Here is a 24,885-nt window from a genome sequence, read left to right as displayed (position 1 = left end):
AATATTATAGATAATATGTATAATACAAATTTATATGATTATAAAAATTAATTATAATTTTATATACTATAAATATAATCTAAAATAAATCCCATCTATAAATATATAATATAAAAACGTGATGCTCCATCAGTTCAGAGAAGGCCCAAAGCCCCCACACTGTGGGTCATTGTTTGGGGTGCCCCTGCCCCAGGCAATGAACCCATTCATTCTCCCTGGGCCCCAGGCTCCTGATTTCCAGGGGCTGACCTTCCTTGTCCTGGCAAACCCCGGGATTGTTCCTTGTCCTGGCAAACCCCGGGATTGTTCCTTGTCCTGGCAAACCCCGGGATTGTTCCTTGTCCTGGCAAACCCCGGGATTGTTCCTTGTCCTGGCAAACCCCGGGATTGTTCTCCCGGTGGGTGATTCCCGCTGGTCGGGGCTGGTTTGTTGGAGCTCTCCCTTCCCTCCTGTGCTGCTGGAGCAGGAGGAGTTGGCTCAGCCTCAGGGTGAGGGGTCAGGGAGCACTGCAGGCAGGAGCTGTTCCATGGAGGAACTCTGGATCCTCAGGGGTGTGCAGGGGATGTGTTGGGAATGTGGGACACTGGACTGTCCCAGAGCAGCAGGAGAGGGCCCAGATTGATCCATTATTGTATTTGGTGATGGGATCAGGCCCAAGAACTTGGATTTCAGTGCAGAGATTACGGGATAAAGGAGCTGGGGAAGAGCAGAGGGAGAGGGAGAGCTCGGGGAGTCACCCCTGCCACAGCTCAAGCCTGGAATGGGGAGTGCAGGGGCCTGGTGGAAAAGCCCTAAAAAAATAGGGAAAGACAAGTTACTGTGTCAGGTGAAGTGTGGGCTGGTTTGTCTGTGGGGAATAATAGTAATAGTAATTAAAAATTATTTTATATGTTAATATTTTATGTTTATTTACATTTTATTCATAGTATCATATTTATTTTATAAATTTTATTTTATATATATATTTATGATTATTACCATCATCATCATTATTATTATTATCATCATCATCCTCTTCCAAAGGAAATCCAGAAATGGATGTTGAATTCATGGGAATCCTGACCAGAATTCCCCAATGCCCTGAGGTTTTCTCCTAATCCAGAAGCTTCCAACAATGGCACAAAAAGCACTTTGTGTTCAACAATAATCGTGTCTGGAGACTCCTCCAGCTCTGTGGGATATTCCCTGGGAGCACAGAATTCCAGGATGTGCCAGGAAAGGCTCCCTGGGCTCAATCCATGGGCAGATCCTGCTCCAGCCACAAAACCCTCGGGAGAATCCAAGGCCATCCCAGGGCAGCCCCAAACTCACCCCAAACACCTCCTGGAGAATTCCAGGGACAGGGAAACCCATCGGGAGCCAAAGCAGGGCCAAGCCACCGACCCCCCTGAGCCGGCCCTGCTGGAGCTGGGAATGTGGGCCTGGAGCTGGGAATGTGGGCCTGGAGCTGGGAATGTGGGCCTGGAGCACTGGGAATGTGGGCCTGGAGCGCTGGGAATGTGGGCCTGGAGCGCTGGGAATGTGGACCTGGAGCTGGGAATGTGGGCCTGGAGCGCTGGGAATGTGGGCCTGGAGCACTGGGAATGTGGGCCTGGAGCGCTGGGAATGTGGGCCTGGAGCGCTGGGAATGTGGGCCTGGAGCTGGGAATGTGGGCCTGGAGTGCTGGGAATGTGGGCCTGGAGCGCTGGGAATGCCCTTGGCACTGGGGGGCTGGGGTAACCCAGGATTGGGATGTGGGATATGGGAACGAGCAGCTGGTGCCAAAGGGATCCCTGGAGAGTCCAGGGATGGGAAGGGAGCTGGGAAGGGGCTGGAGAAGCCCTGAGGGAGCTGGGGGGGCTCATCCTGGGAAAAGGAGGATCAGGGGGGACCTTCTCCCTCTGGAATTCCCTGACAGGAGAGGGGAGCCGGAGGGGGGTCGGGCTCTGCTCCCAGGGAACAAGGGACAGGAGGAGAGGGAACGGCCTCAGGCTGAGCCAGGGAGGGTCAGGTTGGATATTGGGGAAATTCCTGCCTGGAAAGGGCTGTAAAGCACGGGAAGGGGCTGCCCAGGGAGGTTTGGAGTCCCCACCCCCGGGGGGATTTAAAATCCCTGTGGATGTGGCCCCTGGGGACAGTTTTAGTGGTGGGGGTGGGTTGATGGTTGGACTTGATGATCTCAGAGGGCTTTTCCAACCTCAGCCATTCCATGATTCCCTCTGCTGTCCCTGTCGTGGAGCTGAGCAGAGCTCAGACCCTGTGGAGTTCACCCTGAGGGAGGAGGAAAAATGGGATCACTCCTGTGAAATTCCCACAGAATCCTGCAGGTGGAGGAGGAAAACTGTTTAATTGTGCCCAGTAATTGAATCCATCAAACTGGGCTGGGTCTTTCCCTTCCCCCTGGGAAAGACAGATCCCACCTCCCCCAGGGCAGATCCCTGAGCTGCTCTGGGATTTGGAGCCATCCGTTGGGTTGATCCTGGATCTGACTGACAACATGATCCCATGGTTTTATTGGATCTGGGCAGGGAATGAGCTCCTCGAAGGGCAGCTGGAGTTGGGGGAACAGCTCCAATGAATAGCCAGTGGTCAGTGTTGCTCCAGAATTCCCCAGGAGGAGGCAGGAAGTGTCTCCAAGGCAGTTGGGCAGGAAAAGTCAATCCAATAAACTCAACAGGGAATGCCGAGGATGGAGCTCTGAGCAGGATTTTGGTTTAAAAACAGATACCTGACATGGGAATGGGCTCATGGAAGAGCAGGAATTCACACCTGGGGAAAGAAAAAGGGGATCCTGAACTGCAGGAGGAGATTCCACGTTGGAGCAGCCCAAGGATCCCTTTGCTCTCCTGGTTCCTGGCTCGGGAACTGGTTTCTGGGGGTTCTGGGCTCGAGCTCAGTCCTGGTTCAGCTGGGCCATCCCTGGGGCTGCTCCGCTTGGGAAACAGGGAATGTGCTCCTGCACATCCCAAAAATCCAACTGGAATTCCTTGTGTCCCTGTGGGAGCAGATCCAATGCTTTAGGAACATGCATTGTGCCTTTGGTTTGAGGTTCTCCAAGAAGGGGATTCCTGCCTTATCCCAGTCCTGGGATCCTGAGCAAGAACTCCAGGGAAAGTTTGAGGCTTTCCCAAGCATTGGAGAATGTGGGGCACAAATCCTGCAGGGAATTTTCTGACCCTTCCCTGGAGCCCAGGTGGAATCACTGACTCTGGTTCTTCCAGATCTAGGTGTATCCCACTGGGATGTAGGAGGTGCTGGAAGAGGTGTGGGGGTGTCGGGAGCACCCCCAGCCTGGCTCTGGGAATGTCCCACATCCAGGGATTTGGGGCTGGAGCCGCCCATCCCTGTCCGAGCTGAGCTGGAGTCTGCAGGGCAGCTGGGAATCCTGGAATCCTGGAATGCTGGAATGGTTTGGGTTGGAAGGGCCCTCAAATATCACCCCCATCTCAGAGTTCATCTTGGAGAACTCCAAGCTTTCCCTGGATTTCCTGCTCTGGGTCCCACATGGATCAGTTTTCTGGTTCAATGGGTGTTTTCCAGCCCCAGAACTCCTGTTTTTTGAGGTTGGGAGTGTTTTCCTTGTCTGCTGGGATTGGAGGCTGTGGATTATTTCATTGAATATTTCATTGAATATTTGTTATTATTATTTTAATAATAATAGTGATGATGATGATGATGATGATAATAGGAATGTTCTGTGGAGGAGGAAGAGGAGGGTGGTGCACAAACAAACCTGCCCTGGGGCTGCCCAGGGTGTTCCAAATGTGCCATAAATCCATGGATTTGTGGTGAGGGACATGATTCCGGAGCCGTCTCCAGTGTAGGAGTTCAGTTCCTGTTGGTGGGGGACTGTTTTCCCAGGAAAACTCGGTTTGGGTTCCCCCCCAGGGCAGGGCTCGGCTCCAGCTGCCCCCAAACTGGAGCCTTGATCCCGAGCATTTTATCAGGACTGGGAGTCTCTGTGGCTCTCTTTGCCACAGTGTATTTTTATTTGTCATATTTGTAATTTATAAATTTAGTGATAAATATTTTAAATTTGATAAATTTATTTATAAGTAGTTTAAATTTTATTTATGAGTTTATTTATAAATTTATTTATTTTATGAGTTTATTTATAAATTTATTTCTGTATTTAATTATAAATTTATTTATTTTATGTATTTAATTTATAAATTTCTTTATTTGTAAAGATTTTATATAAAGATTATATAAGGATTTTAAATATATGGGTTTATTTATAAATTTATTTATATTATTGATTTTTAAATTTATCTATTTTGTCATTTATAAATTTATAAAGATTTTCTATAAAGATTATATAAAGATTTTAAATATATAGGTTTATTTATAAACCTATTTATAATATTCATTTTCATATTTTATTTATAAATTTATTTATAAATATTTTAAATGTGCATTTTATTTATTTATAGTTATTTTAAATGTGTGTTTTAGTTATAAATTTATTTACAAATATTTTAAATATATAGGTTTATTTATATAGTTGTTACTTTTCATATTTTTATTTATAAATTTATTTATAAATTTATTGATTTATAAATATTCAAATACATTTATAACTTTATTTACAAGTATTTTAAAGATATAGATTTTATTTGTAAATTTATATTCTTTATTTTCATAATTTTATTTATAAATTTATTTTTAAGTATTTAGAACACATATTTATTTATAAAGTTATTTATTTACAAATATTTTAAATATATAGATTTTTATTTCTAAATTTATATATATTGTTTATTTTCATCTTTTTATTCATAGATTATTTATTTATAAATATTTAAAATACATTTGTTTATAACTTTATTTACAAATATTTTAACTACACATTTATTTATGCATTTATTTATTTATAAATGTATCGATGTGGGTCATTTTTCATGTTTGTTGCTCCCTGTCAGCTGGGCTGAACAATGAAGGGGTTCAGGGAACGGGGGGTGGTTCCCCCTGAGCGGGGTCCTGGGAGCAGCATTTCCCAAGGAACCTCCTCCTGTCCCTCCCAGGTGGAAACTTGGGATAAAATCGGCGTTTCTGCTCCTCCCAAACAGCAGAACCGACTCCAGGTGACAAAATAAATGGATTTAGTGTCACTGGGGGGCAGGGCAGGAGAGTCCTGGGCTCTGCCTGGCTGGGGATTGATTTGCTGCTTTATGAGATTTTTATTATTTATTTATTTATGGATTATTTATTTGTTATTATTCATTATTTATTATTTTTATTTATTACTATTATTTTGTTTTTATGTGTTTATTATTTACTATTTATATATTATTTATTATTTAATTTATATGTGTTACTTTTATTATTTCTTTATTTTCATTATTGTTTAGCATTATTCATGATATCTCTCTCATTCCAAGCAAGGAATTTCACTCCATTCCCTCATTTCCCCCAAGGAATTTCCCTCCATTCCCTCATTTCCTCCAAGGAATTTCACTCCATTCCCTCATTTCCCCAAGGAATTTCCCTCCATTCCCTCATTTCCCCCTCATGGTTTGGGTCAAACCCTCGATTTCCTGGGTGAAGGTTCCAGGTGTATCCCCCATTCCCATTCCTTTGTTCCCCTTTGTTTATTGGGGCTCGTTGACCTGTCCCCAATCCATGTGGATTTGGGGATCGTGGATCCTGGGAAGCTCCTGGGAAGGTTCCAGCTGTATCTCCCATTCCCATTCCCTCCTTCCCCGTTGGTTTATTTGGGCTGTTGCCCCTCGTCCTGTCCTTTACCCTGTCCCCAGTCCGTGTGGATTTGGGAATCCCGGGTCTGGGAATGTCCCGGGCAGGGCGAGCTCCGGGCGGGCTCTCAGGAATTCTCTCCGGCGTAGATTCGATGTGACAGAGTCCGTGCTCTGCACTGTGGCCATCCAGCTGCTCTCGGGAATTCTGGGACCCTGGGTCTGGAATTGCACGGTAAAACATTCCCGGGATGTGCCGGAGGCCGAGCGGGGACGGCACCTCTGTCATGCACTGCCCTCCCAAACCCCCTGGTTCGGGGGCTCCCCAGTGTTTGAGGGGTCTGCTGGGCTCTGACACCTCCCACGGGAGGGGAACACCAGCAGAGACAATTCAAATGATCTGGAAAAAAAGAGCAGGAAAAAAACTCAGATTAACTGGAAAAAAACGAGCAGGGAAAAATTCAGATTAACTGGAAAAAAATGAGCAGGGAAAAAATTCAAATGAACTGGAAAAAAGTTTTTTTTTTTATTTTATTTTTAAATATTAAAAAACGAGCAGGAAAAAATTCAAATGAACTGGAAAAAAATGTATGGTTTTAATTTTTTTTTTTTTTATATTTGGTTTTTTGCTCAAAAGCTGCTTGTTCAACACAAAAGTGTGATTTAAAGGTTCCTCTTTATCCCAGTTTTGGCTTATATGTATTATAATATTTAGTGTATATGTATCTATTATATATTATTATATATAATAACATATATTTTATAGATAATATATACAACATATTATATATTATTAATAAATATTATATATGCTGCTTTGTAATAAATATTTAAATATTTAACACAAGGAGAAAAAATGAGCAGGGAAAAATTCAAATTAACTGGAAAAAAAGGTATTTTTTAAACTATTTTTTAAGTATTTCAGTTGTTGTTTACTCCAAAGCTGCCTGTTCAACACAAAAGGTTGATTTAAAGATTCCTCCCTATTTTATCCCAGTTTTGGCTTCACCTCAAAGCCAGGCAGGAGAATCTCTCAGGGTAGGAATGGAATCATGTTGGAACTATTTAAAGCTGGAGGAACCTTTTTGTTGCTGCCATTTCAACACTTTCCCACCAGAAACAAGAACTGTTTGGCTTTTATTTTATTTTATTTTATTCTTTCTTTTTCCCTTCTTTTTCCTTTCTTTTCCCTCTCTTTTCCTCCCTTTTCTTCTTTTTAATTATTATTATTATTATTATTATTATCACCATCACCATCATTATAATATTTAACATTTACACATTTAATATTATTTACATATAAAATTATTATATAGTATATTTTAATAATAATAATCACTTGGAGGGATCAGGTGCCAGAAATGCCAGGAATTTAGAAATGCTTTGCTGATAATCCCTGGAAGGCTGGGAACAGTGTGGGGAAATGGGAATTGGGCCAGGAAAGGGAGGAGAAGCTCCATCAGGATTCCAGGCTGGGACAGAACCGAGTGCCCAGGGAGCCCCGGGGGGAAAAGAGCCATAAAATCCAATCATGGGGGGATATTCCTTGGTCTGGCTGTGGGGCAGGAAGAGCTGGAATTGTGGGAGGAGAGGGAATTGCTGGAGCTGGATGAGGGGAGTTTTCCACGGGAGCAGAGCAGAGGAGCTGCTGCAGGGTCCAGGGGGAAAAGGTCCCAGCTTGGCCATTCCAGGAGACGTTAGTCCAGTGCCTGCAGAGCCTGGGCCAGGCAGAGCATTCCCATGGAATCCTGGATGGGTTGGCTTGGAGGGACCTCAGATCCCATCCAGTCCCATCCCTGCCCTGGGCAGGGACACCTCCCACCATCCCAGGCTGCTCCAGCCTGGCCCTGGACACTTCCAGGGGTGGGGCATCCTCTGGGAATTCCATCCCAGGGTCTCAGGGCCTCCCCACCCTCCCAGCCAGGAATTCCTTCCCAATATCCCATCCATCCCTCCCTCTGGCAGTGGGAAGCCATTCCCTGTGTCCTGTCCCTCCATCCCTTGTCCCCAGTCCCTCTCCAGCTCTCCTGGAAGAGGCCCTGGAAGAGGCTCCAAGGTCTCTCTGGAGCCTTCTCTTCTCCAGGGGAACATTCCCAGCTCTCCCAGCCCAGCTCCAGAGCAGAGGGGCTCCAGAATCCTGGAATCCCAGGATGGTTTGGGTGGGAAGGGACCTTAAAGCTGTGGCTGCCTCATCCCTGGAAGTGCCCAAGGCCAGGTTGGATCCCCCTGGGATGGTGGGAGGTGTCCCTGCCCAGGGCAGGGGTGGAATAGGATGGGATTTAAGGTCCAACCCAAACCAGTCTGGGATTCTGTGGATCTTCTGCTGGAAAACTGCACAACAGTTGGAAAACTGGCAATTCCTCTGCTTTCCAGTTTGTCCCAAGGCAGGGTGGAAAGAGAGGGAGACGTTTCCGTGTCTCTGCAGGAATGGGAGCCCCTGGAAGCTCTGTAGACCTTCTGCTGCCTTGGGAATTCAGGCAGGGCTGAAACGGGCTTTTACAACTCCCAGCTTTGCTGCTTCCCTGGCTTTGTGTGGATTAAACCCTCGGATATTCCCGTTTCCAGCCCTTAGTTCAGCCTGGGGCAGCGTTGGCACTGCCTGACCCACTCCCTCCTGCAGAGCTCCTGGTTGTTATTCCTCATTTAATTATTATTAATTATTTAGTGCCTGTCACTTTGCTTCGGAATCAGCATTTTCCAGCCTTATTTTCAGGTTTTTCCCAGTTTTTTCCAGCCTTGTTTTCAGGTTTTCCCAGCCCTGCCATCGGATCGTTCCATCAGGGCCCTTTGTGTGAAATGTTGAGTCAGAGCCTTTGCTTTGTCTCCATCAGCCCTTTGTTCTCCTCCTTTGCCGGAATGTTCCTGGAGATCTCAAAGCCCCATCCAGGATCTCCCAACTCCCATCCCGGATCTCAGACCCCGTCAGGGGCTCCTGTTTGTTTGTGCAGCCGCTGACAGAGCCCTGGGTTCCTTTGAAGGGTTTGGGACCTGCTTTCCTTGTGTCCCCTGAGGAACTGCCCCAGGAAACTTCCCATCCCTCTGTTGTGGCGTGGGAATGCCTTGGGAGAAGGGATTGTTTCCTTTGCCCCGTTTTCATGGATCTGGATGTCCCAGGTGTTTGGGCAGCGTGGACAGGACGGGTTTGGTCGGGAAACATCAGGCACAGAACCCGGCAGGGAGGAGGAAGTGGCTGAAAATATCCCCCTTCCTAAAAATAACCCAGTTCTGAGGCTTCTCCTGGCATTCCTGCTCTTCCCACCTGGATCCTGGGATGCAGGATTGAAATGAGGGGGAATAGAGACAGACACAGGGAGAGGAGAGCAGCTTGGAACTGGCTCCTTCCCTCCTTGCCTAGAAATCCCTTTGCTGTCCCGCGGGTCCGTGGGCGTCAGTAATGTGATGGCAGGAATTAAACCAGGCACTGAATGTAGGACCAGGGGCCTTTCTCTGCTTCCTGCTTTTCTTTCCCTGATTTTTTGACTCGGATTTGCTCAATGAGCCACAGCTCCAGGGGTTTGTTCTCCAGCCCTGATCATGGAAGGGCCACTCCAGCCTTTTGTGCCACAGTGGGGCAGGAACAGGGTCACTGCTCAGCACAGCCTGTCCCAGGCACTGCACCCCTCCCAAAGCCAGGCTTGAGTCATCTCCATCCAAAGCCAGGCTTTAGCCAACCTCCATCCAAAGCCAGGCTTTAGCCAACCTCCAGCCAAAGCCAGGCTTTAGCCAGGCTCCATCCAAACTGAGCGAGCGCTTTCCCTGCTTTTCCCTTCCCATTTTCCTGGGAGCTTCCCAGTTTAGAACCAGCCCAGTGACTGAGGCAATGTATGGGTTTTTGTGTAAGCCCAGCTCAGTTAATCCTGCAGCAGAGCATTAATCCTGAGTCAACCACTGAGGAGGAGGCTGGAATTCCGGGTTGAGCTTTCCCGGCCGTGCCTTTGCTCAGGATCCCCCTTGGCAAAGCTGTGGTTGCTTTGCTTTATAATCCCATTTTTCCACTTAGTTTCAATTTTAAGGACTTTTTTAGTCCCTGTTTAGGACTTTTGGGAACACTGGTGCCAATCCAGTGTCTTTTGGGTGGCAAAACTTGTGGCTTTTTGGGAAGTCATTCCCGTTTATTTCTCCCTTTGCTCCCTGTATCCACCTGTACCTGCACAGACATGGAGTCAGGTTGGGTCGTGTGGCTTCCAGAGGTTTCCAGACCTTCCCCACCCTCCCTCAGGGCTTCCATCATTCCTGAGGCCACACAAAGAGCACCAGGAAAACTGGGAATTGGGACAGGGACTCCTTGGGGGGGGGGGTGTTTTAGCCAAGGCCCAGCTGGAGGCAGGAGAGTGTGGGGCTGGAATGGGATCCAGCTGCCCTGGAGCCTTCCCTTCTCCAGGGGAACATTCCCAGCTCTGCCAGCCTGGCTCCAGAGCAGAGGGGCTCCAGAATCCTGAATCCCAGGCTGGTTTGGGTGGGAAGGGACCTTCAATCCCATCCAGTCCCAGCCCTGCCCTGGGCAGGATCCATGGATTCTTCACAGATGTTGGGAAAGTTCAGCCAAAGCTGTTGGAGGAAAACTGGGAGAAGACTCCAATGAAAGGAGAGATTCCTTCCAATGTCTTTCTGCTGGGAAGGAATTCCTCCCTGGGAGGGTGGGGAGGGGCTGGGATGGAATTCCCAGAGGATGCCCCATCCCTGGGCGTGCCCAAGGCCAGGTTGGATCCCCCTGGGATGGTGGGAGCTGTCCCTGCCCGGGGCAGGGGGGAATCAAAGGATCTTTGAGGTCCCTCCAGCCCAAAGCACTCCCAGATTCCCTGATCCCGGTGTGTGGGATGGACATGGAGCTGTTCCAGCCCAAAGCACTCCCAGATTCCATGATCCACAGGACAGCAGGAGGAGCATCAAAGCCCTTGTTGCCCTTCCCTTGTCCCTGCTCTGGGGGATATTCCAGATATCCCAAATAGTCTGTATGGGATTTGGCCGCAGCCTCGGGACTGTCCCTCCTGCTCCTGGTTCTGCTGCTGAAACCAAATTATTTTTGCCCCAAAGCCCCGCATTTTGGCCAGGCTGGAGATCCCCAAATGAGAGAATCCACTTCCAAAGCCCCAGGAGAAAACCTGAGCTGATCCTGAAATGATTCCATGGGCTGGGAGGGCATTGAAGGCAACAGGCAAAAAAATTCCATATTTTATGAATATAAAAAAATAGTATATTATATATCATGTATATTAATATATAATATATTAGATTTTATTTTATATTTTATATAGGTTATATATTTTTTTATATATTTTATATGTTTTATAGCCTGTATTTTATATTTACATTATATATTATAGCCATGTGTTATACATATAACATGTATTTTATTTATGTGTCTATAAAATCACAAATGATATATATGTAATATATATAAGGTATAAAAATTATACAACATTATATATATTATATATTATGTATAATGTTATTATATTATACATATGTATGTTATGTATACATATATAATATAAAGTATATAATACCATTATATATAGTATATAATGTTATATATAACATTATGTATATTATATATAGAATATATAACACACCAGCAAGTCCATCCTCTTTGTTTCACTTGTATGTTTCTTTACTTCTATTTATTTTTATTTATTTCTATTTCTCTCTTGATTATTACTTCATTTTATTAATTATTCATTACTATTTTATTTTTTAATTTTATTATATACATTAATTATATGTTAATATATTAATATATTTATTTCATTGTTATTACTTTTATTATTTTATTTCTTTTTTTTTACAATTTATTATTATTTCCTTTTTTTCTATTTATTTCTTTTCCTTTCCTATTTCTTTTCTTCCCCTTCCCTCTATTCATTTCCACTCCCACTTTTCCCTCTTTCTTCCTCCAGGACTTTTTCATTCCCTTTAAAAAACCCCCAAATTCCCTCTTTTCCTCCAGTTTTCCACCCCCACAGTTGGTTCCTCCCTCCTGGTTCCGACCTTTTCCATTCCAGCTCTCCAGGGATTTGTGTTTCCTTTTTAAACTCGGTGCCTCAGGGAGAATATTGTGATTAAAGGGAGGGAATCAAAGGCCTTTAAAAGGCCAATAACACCCAAAGGCATTAAAACACCTCCTGAGCATTCCAGCATCTCTGATAAATCCTGGTTTTTTGGTGGAGAAGGTTCAAACTGGATATTTATTCCTGCCCTGAGCAGTGCCAATCCACCTTTTCCTCTGGATAACTGGGATAACCAGGGTCCATTTCACCAATAAACCCAAAACACTGATTTTCTCCCTAAATTCTGGGGGAATTCTGCCCTTTTCCCTGGATTTTGGGTGCATGACAGAGCTGCTGTGCTGAGCTTGCAAATAACAGCCTGGAATTGCTTCAGTGCTCGGAATAATTGGCTTTTTTTGGCTCTTTTTGTACTGATCAGAATTGATGTGACTGAAGTGCAAATCTTCATAATAATCATGCATTTGCTGGCAGTGATTGGAGGACCTCCTTTTTGGCAATCTCTGGTAATTCTGCTCCTCTTCTTACTTTATCCTGATTTATTTTCCTTTTTCCTGGATGAATTCCCTGCACGGGTTGATTTGGGAGGAGATTTTCCTCAGAAGTGGGAAATGGGAATTTTGGAGTCGATCACGTGGAATTCCCTGGTTCTGGCTGGGCCAGAGCTACTAAAAAAAAAAAAAAAGGTTATTTTACACCTGGAAAAACATCAAATATTGCCCAGATTTCGATGGGCCTTCAGGGAAATCCTGGGAAAACCTCCCTGGATTTCGGGCAGTGGAGGAGCATTAAATTGGGATGAGGATTTGGGGATAATTGGGCCTGGTTGGGGCTGACTCTGATTTATATGGGGGGAAAAACCCCAAATTGTCTTTTTTTCCCTTTTAAATTGGGATTAAATGATTAAATGAATGTTTGAATTATATTTATATCTATATCTATATTTATATGTTTTATCTATATATATAATTTATATATATTTATATATATTTATATCTATATTTAAATCTATTGCATCTATTTTATATCTAATTTTGCATCTATTTTATTTATATCTATATATCTATTTTATATATGTTTTAATACCTACTTTATATCTATATGTTCATATATATAAAACCATATAATCTATAGATATAGATGTGTTCCTGTGGGCTCTCCAGGCCATGTCAGCTGGCACTTGATGGGCTTTGTTCTTAATTATAATTATAATTAATCACTAATCACAGCAACGTTCCTAACCCTGGAATGTCTGATGGGATTTGGGATTTGGGGGTGGGAGTTTTGATTTGCTCTGGTTTTGGGGGGGAGGAGGGAAATAACGGGATCCAAAGGGGGTCGTGCACTCAAACATTCCACTTTCCCCTGGGAAGAGCAGGTGGGAAAAATGCAGGATTATGGTTTTGGGGAATTGTTGCTTTAATTCATTTCCTTTCCTTGTATCCCATAAAACTGGGTGTCCCTGTCCTGGCTCCCTCCTTTCTGGCCCTATAAATTCCCTTTTAAAGCCTCTTAAACACTCCTGGAGCTGGAGAATTCCTGGGAGATGGTGAGTTTGGGATCACTGGGAAAATGGGATGAAGGGAGCAAGTTTAGGGCAACTTGTTTAATCCATGGATTATGTAGTTTATATTCCATATACTGATTTATTTTGCTGTTGGAAGCAAGAGAAAAGTCCTGCAGTTCCTGGGATTTTCCTCCCCAAAGGCACTAAGGATTCGGAAATGTGGAGCTGGAGGTTGTTGTTCCTCAGGCAGAGAGTCCATGGACAGCTTCACATTCCAGCTGGGATCCAGCCCTGTGGGAAGGACTCCCGGGACCCAGGTTTCCCGGCTGGGTGTGGGATTTGAGGTCTCTTCCCTGACCCTCAGCTGGTGGAAATGGGCTCTTTTCCTGCCCATTCCCTCGTTATTGGGGTTTGAGATCCCAGAACTCCGATGGCACCAACTCTGCAGTTCCTGGCAGCAATTTTCTGGGAAAATATCCCAGCCTTGCTTTAATCCAGGTTCTTCCAACCTCCCCTGACCCTGTTCCCTTCCTGCTGCCACGTGTTCCTATTGACATGCCGGGATTTTCCCAACCAAAATTTGGAATTGTGGAATCCTGGAGTGGGTTGGGTGGGAAGGGACCTTCAATCCCATCCAGCCCCAGCCCTGCCCTGGGCAGGGACACCTCCCACCATCCCAGGCTGCTCCAGGTTTATCCAACCTGGCCTTGGGCACTCCCAGGGATGGGGCATCCTCTGGGGAATCCTTTCCAGGGCCTCCACATCCTACCAGGAAGAATTCTTTCCCAATATCCCCTCTAACCCTGCCCTCTGGCAGTGGGAAGCCATTCCCTGTGTCTCATTCCTCCATCCCTTGTCCCCAGTCCCTCTCCAGCTCTTTCAGGAACAGCTCCCTGTGCCAGCTGCTCCAAGGGCAAACCCCTCTGCTCCAGGTTTCCTGGAATCCTGGAATGGTTGCGGTTGGGAGGGACCTTAAAGCTCATCCCATTCCACCCCTGCCCTGGGCAGGGACGCCTCCCACCATCCCAGCTGGCTCTCACCTGGAACGCTGCTTTCCCGGGATGTCCCTGGATCCAGCAGCTCCCTGGAGTCTCAGAGGGCTGAACACAGAATGAGATTTCCCTGGAAAACCTCTGGCTGGTGACACTTCCCTGAATTCCTGATGTGGTTTTTGAGAAGTTCTGCATAGATTTGACTTGATGACACTTCCTAGAATTCCTGGTTTTTGTAAAGTTCCATGTGGATCTTTGTGTCCCTTCTTTGAATTCCTGATGTGGTTTTTGGGAAGTTCCCCACAGATCTGACTTGAGATGAAACCCTTCCAGTCCCCAGGAGGGTCGGAATAATTCCCTGGGCTGCAGTGATCTATGGAATAACAGCCAAGGAATCCCCTGGTTTCACATCCAGGGGCTGCAATTCCATCCTGTGGGAACATTTCAGAGGGAAAAAGTTAAAATCATCTGATATTTCCTTGATTTTGCTGCTTCGCACTCTTGGCTTTGCTGCTTCCACTTTGTCCCCATTTAGCAGCTTTTTATCCCCCTCCTCTCCCAGATCCCAGGCTGTGGCTGTTCCTCATTAGTGATTAATGATGAGTTATTTCTGCCCTCTCAGCCCTCCCTGGTGCTGCTGCCCCTGGCAGGGGACAGGAGGGTGTTAACGAAGCAGAACTGGCCCAAATTGGGGGCTTTAACTGTGATTTCCCCCTCCTGCCCCTCCCTGAGCACCTTTCTCTGGGCTTTGTCGTGTCTGGGAGTTCTTTTCTCCACTTACCTCGGGGAAATGTCAACTCTGATGTCTCTTGACTCCTGTTTGGAGCTTGTTAGTGGTTTTTTGTGCTTGTAAAAGCCATTTCACCCCATCCTTTAAATACCAAAGTTCCCTCTCTGAGGCAGAGGGACCCACTTTCGGAAGGTTGAGGGGAGACCTTGGAAGCCCTGAACTCCTGGCATCGATGGCTGATGCCCTGTCTGCGGCCATTCATCCTTTTGCTTTATTTGCCTTTATTTTTTCTCTACAATCTTTCTTTTTTTTTTTTTTTTACCTTAAAGAGGCAGCCTGAGCAAGGCAAAAATACATTGGAGTGTTGTGGAGCTGCCCTGGGCTGGGCAGGAACCTCCAGGGCAGGGTTGAGAGAGTGGGAAGGGTTCAGGCTGCTCTGCCCTGGGAGGATCAGGAGGTGAAGCTGTTGAACGTCACGAAAACAAAAAAAAAACCTTCCAGAATGATCTTCAAGTTCGAGGGATGTCTGGACAAAACACACCCAGGGTGGGGTTTTGGGGTGTCTGAGGTTGGACTCGATGCTTCCAGCTCCAAATATTCCCTGGTTTGCCTGCTCTGAGAGGGAAATTAAAGCAAAATAGAGACACCTGGAGCTCCCTGGGGCTCCTCAGGGCTGGCCCTGGGGGGCTGAGCTGGGTTATTCCATGGAGTTCCACCACAGCACTTCCCCAGGGAGGAGCTTTCTCGTGGTGGTCCAGATAAAGTTGGGAAGTTTGGGGCAGTTATCTCCAAACACTCCCTTCCATGAACTTCCTGGGGTTTAATTTGGGCTATTTTTTGTCGTTTCTCTTCCTCCTGTTCTGCTCGAGACTTAAACCCAAAGGGAACTTTGGAAATTGGGCTCCTTTCCCCTTCTTTGGCAGCCTCAGCCCTCCTGCCCCACTCAGGGACCCCAGGGTGCTTCCTCTGGGCTCTCCTCACCTCCCTGGCCATGCCCAAAGGTTCAGAGCCTCTTTCTGGAAGCCCAGAGCCCCTTTCTGGAGGGTTTCTCTGGGTCTTGGTGCAGGTGGGAGTTTAGAACCAGCTCCAGGAGAGACAAGGGAGGAATTTCCCTCCCCTGGAGGGACTTGCAGCTATTCTTGGTTTCTTGGCCCACTTTTGGGGGCTCTTCTCGTGTGCCTGGAGATCAGCCTGGCTTTGTGGGAGGCTGGAGGGAGGCTTGGTATGGAATTGTTGGAGAACACGTCTCCCTGTGTGCCCAGGAGGAACTGCAATCCCTGTGTTGGCAGAGCCCAGCAAATCCAGCCCTGGACAAGTGGAGTGTTTGGGTGCACTGGGGAACCTGAACCCAAAGCCAGTTTGTTTGTGCATCCTTTTAACTTCTTGTCTCTCTCCCATGAAGATTCCAATCCTGAATATCCAGGTGAAAATATTCCCAGCTCTCTGTACTGTGGCAGGAACCATCTTCTCCTGCACCAACTACTTCGGTGTGATCTTCACAGGGGGAGTTGGCAAAAATGGCTCCACCATAGCAGTGAGTACCTTGTCCTGCCCCTTCCTCCTCCTCAGCCACGCCTGGTGTTTTTATTTTATTTTGTTTTATTTTTATTCTATTTTAATTATTTTATTTTGTTTTATTTAATTTTATTTTTAATTTAATTTATTTTATTTTAATTTCATTTTATTTTGTTTTGGTTTATTTTATTTTTAAATTTCTTTTATTTTAAATTTAATTACATTTAATTTCATTTTTTATTTTATTTTAATTAATTTCATTTTATTTGTGTTTTATTTTAATTTATTTTTATTATATTTTAATTAATTAAATTTATTTTTTATTAATTTTTATTTTATTTTTATTAATTTAATTTTATTTTATTATATTTTATTTTTATTTTAATTAATTTACTTTCATTTTATTTTTTAATTAATTTCATTTAATTTCATTTTGTTTTATTTTATTTTAATTTAATTAATTTAATTTCATTGTATTTTTGTTTTATTTATTATTTAATTTAATTTAATTCATTTAATTTCATTTTGTATTTTATTTTTTACTTTGTTTTATTTTAATTTAATTAATTTCATTTAATTTTATTTTACTTTGTTTTATTTTGTTTATTCCCCCTCCAGGTGAAATATTTTCCTTTCACTTCATTTCCTGGCTTGGGAAAAAAACCCAAGTTAATATTGTGTGTGTGTGTAAGAAGAGCAGATTTAGGAGTCAGAGGTTTAAAATGGGTGATTGGAAGCAGTGCCAGCATTTTGATTTTGGGGGTTTGAGTTACTGACACAAACCAGGTTATACCAATACCCAAACATGCAACCCCGGGGAGCTCACACTGAAATCCAGTGCAAAGTCCCTTCCCAGGAGATTCCTCAGGGAGTTCTGGTCCTTCAGAGCTGAGCACTGTCCTTCCAGCAGTGGGACAGGAGCTGGGGAGGGTCTCCTGAGCCCCCCCCCGCCCCCTGGCTCTGCTGCCTCACAGGGGTTTTCTGCCCCACACCCCAAATCCATCCCTCAGCTGTTCCCCCAAATCCATCCCTCAGCTGTTCCCCCAAATCCATCCCCTCAGCTGCTGTTCCCCCCAAATCCAACCCTCACCCCCTGTTCCCCCAAATCCATCCCCTCAGCTCCTGTGCCCCCAAATCCATCCCCCTGAGATGCTGTTCCCCCAAATCCAACCCTCAACTGTTCCTCCAAATCCATCCCTCAGCTGTTCCCCCAAATCCATCCCTCAGCTGTTCCCCCAAATCCATCCCCTCAGCTCCTGTTCCCCCAAATCCATCCCTCAGCTCCTGTTCCCCCAAATCCATCCCTCAGCTGTTCCCCCAAATCCATCCCTTCAGCTCCTGTTCCCCCCAATCCATCCCCTCAGCCCCTGTTCCCCCAAATCCATCCCTCAGCTGTTCCCCCCAATCCATCCCCTCAGCCCCTGTTCCTCCCTAATCCACCCCCTCAGCTGTTCCCCCCCTGCCTCAGGGGGCCCATTTTTCATGTGATAATTTCCCTTCATCCCCCATTTCCCAGCCCAGGAGGGTTTTTGGGGTTCCCGTGCTCTCTGACCCCTTTTCCCAGCCCAGGGGGGTTCCCTTGCTGCCTGACCCCGTTCCCATTTCCCAGCCCAGGAGGGTTTTTGGGGTTCCCGTGCTCTCTGACCCCCATTCCCATTTCCCAGCCCAGGGGGGTTCCCTTGCTCTCTGACCCCCTTTCCCAGCCCAGGGGGGTTCCCCTGCTGCCTGACCCCGTTCCCTGTCCCCAGGGCACGAGCGTGCTGTCCCCGTTCCTGCACATCGGGGCCGTGCTCGCCCTGGCCGTGATGATCTACAAGAAATCGGCCGTGCAGCTCTTCGAGAGACACCCCTGCCTCTACATCCTCACCTTCGGCTGCGTCTCCGCCAAGATCACCAACAAGCTGGTGGTGAGTGCTGCAGGACCTGCCCCTTCCAGGCTCCATGGAAACTTCTGGCAAAACTGGGAGTTCCTGGGGGTTCCAATGGGTAACTTGTGCCCTTTGGAGCCCCGAGGAGGCGATTTGGGGAGCCTGGAGCTGCAGCAGAGCCCTCCTGTGTGTGAAAGGGCAGCTGAAGGTCTCCAGCTCTGCTCCCCCAGCTCCTGGTCACCACAGAAACAGCAGTTCTGTGCTCGTGGGGGAAGAGCTGGGACAGGGCTGGGAAAGAGCTGGGACAGGGCTGGGAAAGGCCCTCGTGGGGAGGGAGGGAGGAGGTGACACAGCTCTGGGACACTCACTGAGGGTTTAACTCCGAGCTCTGGAGGGAAACAGGGTTGAAATGATTCCCAGGGAGCAGGTGAGTGAGGTCCAACAGCCCCTGCCTCCCACCCTCCCTGTCTGGGGCATCTGGAACAGAATTCCTGGTGGAAGGAGAGTTTATCCCTTCCCAAGACCCGTTTCCAGCTGGGCTGTGCAGGGAGGATGGAGCGTGGGAGCCCATCTGTGCAGGGAGGGAGGTGGGAAGGCCTCACTTGGGCACCAAAACATCATCAAATCATACCCAGAGAAAGGTGGGGACCTCATGGAATGGGAAAAAAGAGGTGGAGGGAGAGACAAACTCCAAAAGTCTCTGAATTGGAAGCTTTAGCAGCTGTAAATTTTGTTTCCAGGCTCAGCTAAACTTTCCAAATTTGACTTTCAACTTAAAAAAAAATCACCTTTCTGCTCCCCTTTCTCTGGTTTATTCCTGGCAGGAGGAACAGGTTGTGGGCTGGAAAACACGTTGGGTTTTTCCCTGGGCTGCATCCTTTGCTCTAAATAAAAGCTGTTTCTCTGCAAACCTTGTAACTCCTGCAGTTGTAGAACCCCACGTTCAAACAGGATTGAAATACTGGATATTTTGCAGCTGTGTGGCTTGAACTGGGGTTGGGTTTTTGGCTCTGTGTGTTCTGCCTTGGCTGGCCTGGGCTTGTTTCTTAAAATGCTCTTTTTCCTCTCTTAAAATGCTCTTTTTTTCTCCTGTAGGAAGCTCTTTTTCCCCTGTAAGCAGCTCTCTTTCCCCTGCAGGTTGCTCACATGACCAAGAGTGAGATGCACCTGTACGACACAGCTTTCCTGGGCCCAGCTCTGCTCTTCCTGGACCAGTATTTCAACAGCTTCATCGACGAGTACCTCGTGCTCTGGATCGCCCTGGTGAGTGGGGGCTCATCAGTTCTCTCACTAATGATGGGGTTGCTTGTGCCCAGCTCACCTGCACGGGGCTGGGACAGGGAGGGGACCTGTTTTATTTGATTTTTATTTGATTTTTATTTTAATTTTTTAATTTTATTTTTTATTTTTATTTTATTTTTTATTTTTTTTACTTTTTATTTTTCATTTTATCTTATTTCATAAATTTTATTCTTTATTCTTCATTTTACTCTCCATTTTGTGCTCCATTTTATTCTCCATTTTGTTCTCCATTTCATTCTCCATTTTGTTCTCCATTTCATTCTCCATTTTGTTCTTCATTTTTAGGTTATTTTAATGTTTTTTTTAGGTTATTTTTAGTTTTTTTGTTTTTGTTTTTTTTTAATACCATTTATGTGGGGGAATTCCCCCTCCCCCAGTAAAATATTCTTATGAAAAGTGAGAAATTTGGATTCCTTGAAATATCTCAGGATGATGGTGATAATAACTATAAACTATTATTAAATTATTATATTATTATATTAAACAATATGATTCTATTATCCAGGAGCATATTAATTATTAAATATTAATTATTCTAGTAGTATTAATTACTAGAAGATATTATTAATAATATTTAACATTATTATTATTTATATAATCATATTGCTATATAATATTGATATATTTATTTAATATTTAATAATAATGATGATGACAGAGGTAAGGGGGCATTTCCCAGGATCTCTGGAGCTGCTGTGACTCTTTTCCCTCCTCTGACTGGAGAACTGAGAGTCAGAGGCTGGAATTGTGTTGTCACAGGGCTGGAAAAAAGCTCAACATCCCCAGAAACTGTTCCTGGAGTGACTCCCCACCCCTGGGGGTGTCCACGGCCAGGCTGGATAACCTTGGAGCCCCCTGGGATGGTGGGAGGGGTCCCTGCCTGGGGCAGGGCTGGGAAGATCCCAGAGCTCTTTTCCAACCTGGAGGAGCTCTGAGGTCCCCCCAGCCCAACCAGTCTGCGATTCCAAGAGTATTCCCGGAGATCTGAAGGTTAAATTGATGCAGACCAGCCCCGCTGCTGAATCCCGGAGCGTGTGGGCCTGTCCCGCTGCGGGGGGAATCCCGGGAAGGGCATGTGAGCGTGTCCCTGGGAATTCCGGGAAGGGGATGTGAGCGTGTCCCTGGGAATTCCGGGAAGGGGATGTGAGCGTGTCCCTGGGAATCCCGGGAATGGGATCCGAGCGTGTCCCTGGGAATCCCGGGAAGCGGGATCCGAGCGTGTCCCTGGGAATTCCGGGAAGGGGATCCGAGCGTATCCGTCCCGCAGGTGCTGTCCCTGCTGGACCTGCTCCGCTACTGCGTCAGCGTCTGCTCCCAGATCGCCGCCCACCTGCACATCCACGTGTTCCGCATCCAGGGCCGCCCCTCGCACTCCAACCACCACTAGGGAACGGGGAGCCGCCAGGAAAACCAGGAAGGGGTTGCTCTGCTGCGTGACCGGGTGACGGAGGAGAGCGGAGGCGCGACGAGACCCAAGTAATTCATAATCGCGGTCGCTTTGTCTGACTCTGGCTCTGGGACCGGTGACACTCCCCGACAGTCTCCTGCCTCGGGAGAGCCCATTCCAGAGGCAGCTCCGCAGTCAGCCCTGTCGGTTCCGGGCCTGGGAACAGCACGCAGGGATAACGCTCTGTCTTTGTGATTCCCTTGATTCCAAATTAACTCTCTGGCGAACGGATCCCCACGAGTCTCTAACGTAGTGTCAGTGCAGCCAGATCTGCTTTGGGTTCTAATCTCTCATCATCTCCTAGTGAAATACTCCCGTAGTTCCACTCAGATTGATTTTACTAAAGACCCGAGCTGGTTAAACACACAAACACCCCGAGGTATCTCACTGCCTTGCCTTGGAGCCCGGGCTGGGCTGGTTTTTCTTTTTTTTTTTTTTTTTTTTTTGCTTGTGCATTTGGAAAAACGAACAAACAAACAGAGAAAAAAGCGGGGTTTTTTGTGCTGGAAAGAAAAAAAGGACGTGTTGAACAGGGTTCTGCAGGCAAAGGGGTGCCCGGCATGCAAAATAGTGTGGTATCTTTGTCTCAATTAATTTTATTTTTTTAAATAAACGTTATCTAAAAAAAAAGAAAACAACTTTATTTCAAAGCGATTTTCTTCGGTGGAAAAAGACTATAAAGAAGGAAGAAAGAAAGAAAGAAAATTTTACTGTTTACTTTTTTATGTATGAAAACTTAAGGCAAAATTTCCTTTCTGCTCTTAATAAAGAAGAATTCTGAGGGCAACAGTTGGCCTGAGATGTGTGTTGCTCTGTCCTGCTCGGACTTGGGTTTTCCAGAGCAGTTTTCCAGTGTTTTCCTGTGGATCATGTTGTCATTTCCAGGATCTTCAGGAGCTTTTCCTGTAAGCTTTGTTTTTGTTTTTTCTCCCTATTTTAATACCACTGTTTTTGTTTTGATACCATTTTAAATGTGGTGAATCTGCACCAGGGTAACTTAAGTCAGGTTTAATACAGGGTTTAATTGCTTGTTAATGAAGTTCCCAGGGATTGTTAATGAACTTCCCAGGGGAAGTTCAGCCCCTGAGCTTGGTGTCCGGAGCAGGATCTGCCACAGATATCAAGGAACTGAATTTTGGGGAGAGAGTTGGTGGGGACTACTGGGAATGTCTGAAATCCCCCCCCAGAGCATCTCACTGAGGGTGGGAAGAAAACGCAGCCCCCGGAGCCACAGCAGAGCCTGAGGACAAGGACCTGTCCTGGGCCAGGAACTGAGCTCAGCTCAGGTTCAAAACGACAAAAACCAACCCCAAAAAGCACCAGCCAAAGAGCAACAAAGCAACAAACCAACCCCCGGGCCCCAGGAAGGGCTGACGTGGCTTTCCTGTGGCACCACAGACCCGGAACGGGTCAGGAAGTGCCGAGAAAACCCCGTCCCTCCGGTGACTGGGGACATTCCAGAGCCCCTGTGCCCAGGGCAGGCTGCCCGGGGTCCTTCAGGGATGTGGGGCTGGGAGAGCATGGGAATGTCCCTCCGGTTGGGAATGTGTGAGGAGATCCCAGGCTGGCCCTGCCCGGGGTGTCCCTCAGCTGAGCCCGGCCCAGGGCCAGGCTCTGCCGGTGGTGTCTGTGCTGGGAGCTGTCCTGGTTCCTTCCTGAGGGGTCACCCCATGTCAGAGGGGCCTCGAGGTCACGGGGAATGAGGAACATGCTCGGGATGAGGAGGAAGCTTCTCTTGCCTCACTCTCTTCACCCTTGAACTCCAGCCTTTTCTCCCCAGGAGCAGCTTTGGGGTCGTGGCCAGAGCTCTGTGGGGACTGTGTTGGGGTCCCCCCGGGGTCCCTGCCGGGCTGGACCTGAGGGAGGTTTTGGTTCCTGGCACACTGGGCAGCTCCCAGGATCCCAGATATCCCAGTGCTGGGAGCCTCTCAGTGTGAGCCGTGTCTGGGATCCCATTTTTGGCTGTAACTGGAATTGTCAGAGCTCATTTATTGAGTTCAAATGTGTTGAGTTTAACTCTGAGCTGGGGCTGGGGCTGACCCAGATAATTCAGTGTCTTTGCAAGGCTGAGTCTGCAGGGGGAGGGTTTGAGGGCCCCTCACAACCCACAGTTCCTTTCCCAGCACCAGTGGGTGCAAAAAGTCTGCCTGGAAAGTCCCTCCCTGGGGTTTAATGTGGATAATTCCAACCAGGATCATTCCCGTTGGATCATCAGGCCCAACCTTTGACCAGACAGCCCAAACCCATGGAAAGGCCTTTGTGCTCTCAGGCCTTTGGGGTGAAGCTGCTCCACATAATTTGTCCCTGATCCTTGATGCTGGAGAAGAACCAAAGTCTTCAAAAGGGTTGTTTGGGACTTAAACTTTCCTGGAGGAATTGCAAGAGGGCACCTTTCCCTGAGCTTCTCACTGCCTGGAAGTTTGGATGCCCCCAGGCAGGAGAAGATTCCCATTTCCCTGCTGGTTTCAGAGTTCCCAAGGAATGGTTGCTGCAGACCCAGTCCTGCTGTGGCTCTGGGGCTGGTACAGTCCCTGGAATCAGTAATGGGATAATAACCTTCCCCCCTGGATGCCACGGCCCAGTCTGTGCCCAGGGGTTGTGCAGGACGTGCCGGTGGGGCTGGGAAGGGAGCGGGGATGTGGGGGCTCAGCCTGAGGGGCTTCTCCACTTCCCTTTGTGCCCAGAAGAGGCTCAGGAGGAAGAACTTCAGCAGCAGCACCCGAGCACACCCTCCTGAACAAACAGAGCCTGTTCTGCCCAGTTCTCTGCCCCTAAAACTGGGAAAACCAGCTGGGAACTCGCCCTTGGTGCTGCAGTGGTGCCTCTCGAGCTGCTGGAGGAGCTGCTGGTTGGGATGAGGAATTTAACAGAAAGAGGCAGCTCAGGACACCTCAGGGCCTCTGGCTGTGCCTCTACTTTTGTTCCACCCGATATTTTTCCCTTTTCCCGTCCTGCCTGGAGGGTCCCAGGTGCCCCCAGTGCTGCTGGGGAGTCTGGAGAGGAGCTGCAGAGGAGTTTGGTCATTCCCAGAGGGCAGAGGGGAGGCTGGAGGAGGCTCAGGGGAGGTGGGAGCTGGGGGAACGTGGAGCACTCGGCTCTGGAAAGGTGAATCCAGGCAGGAATGTTTGCTGGCACTGGCACAGGGTGACACATGCCATGGCACGAACCTTATCTCCCCCGGGGCAGGGACTGAATCCCAAATCAGGGGCTGCTGGAGCTGTTTGGGGGTGTGGCCACTGGGAGCTGTGTCAACAACCCAGCTGAACAAACCAGCACTTTCCAGTCCAGGGAAACATTTCTTGGCACTGTTTTGTTGTCTGTTGGAGGCTCAGATCGAGTGGTGGGTGAAGCTGGAAGGAGGATTTAAAAATACCCTGGGAGTTGTGCTGAGCTGCTGCAATCTGAACCTGTCCCTGCTCCCAGAAAACCCCACTGCCTTTTCCCAGCAAACCCTGGTCCCACCTGCAGGCAGGTGGTTGGAGAGAGGCAGAGTTCAAAGGGAGAAGTCAGGGGGTTTATTCAGTGTCTGCCCTCCCAGCACGGGGATTTCTTCCTTCCCTGCTCCTGGTTCCTGCTGGGTAGGATGGTCCTGGCAATCCTTGGTCTGTGCCCACGCTGGGCACTAAAGGGGTGTTAAAGCCCCTCCCAAACTGCCAGAATGTAAAAGGAGTTTATAAAAACTGGGGAGAGGGACTTTGTGCCTGAGCAGGGCAGGGGGGATGGAGTTAAACTGCCAGAGGGCAGGGATAGAGGGATACTGGGAAGGAATCCTTCCCTGGGAGGGTGGGGAGGGGCTGGGATGGAATTCCCAGGGAAGCTGTGGCTGCCCCATCCCTGGAAGTGCC

The 24,885-nt window shown here is 47.2% G+C and overlaps 1 protein-coding gene across 2 annotated transcripts in view; it reads left to right on the top strand.

Annotated features, from left to right (window-relative positions):
- CEPT1 (choline/ethanolamine phosphotransferase 1) overlaps positions 1-21,829 on the top strand; it is a 31,683-nt gene extending 9,854 nt beyond the window's left edge. Inside the window, exons 5-9 of one of the 2 annotated variants that reach the window (XM_064635868.1) lie at positions 12,101-12,185; positions 16,311-16,442; positions 18,172-18,330; positions 19,429-19,554; positions 20,861-21,829. In XM_064635868.1, the coding sequence (XP_064491938.1) occupies positions 12,101-12,185; positions 16,311-16,442; positions 18,172-18,330; positions 19,429-19,554; positions 20,861-20,980 (622 nt within the window). In that variant the 3' untranslated portion in view covers positions 20,981-21,829. Of the gene's footprint in view, positions 1-5,824; positions 5,910-12,100; positions 12,186-16,310; positions 16,443-18,171; positions 18,331-19,428; positions 19,555-20,860 lie in introns of both variants that reach the window. The other variant, XM_064635869.1, reaches the window with a different exon arrangement.
- Positions 21,830-24,885: the final 3,056 nt, after the last annotated feature.

Source organism: Pseudopipra pipra, chromosome 25 (assembly GCF_036250125.1).
Source record: "Pseudopipra pipra isolate bDixPip1 chromosome 25, bDixPip1.hap1, whole genome shotgun sequence".
In the NCBI taxonomy this organism is placed as follows: Eukaryota; Metazoa; Chordata; class Aves; order Passeriformes; family Pipridae; genus Pseudopipra; species Pseudopipra pipra.
Note: the sequence above shows the minus strand (reverse complement) of the source record. Positions and strands in the feature narration are given on the sequence as shown.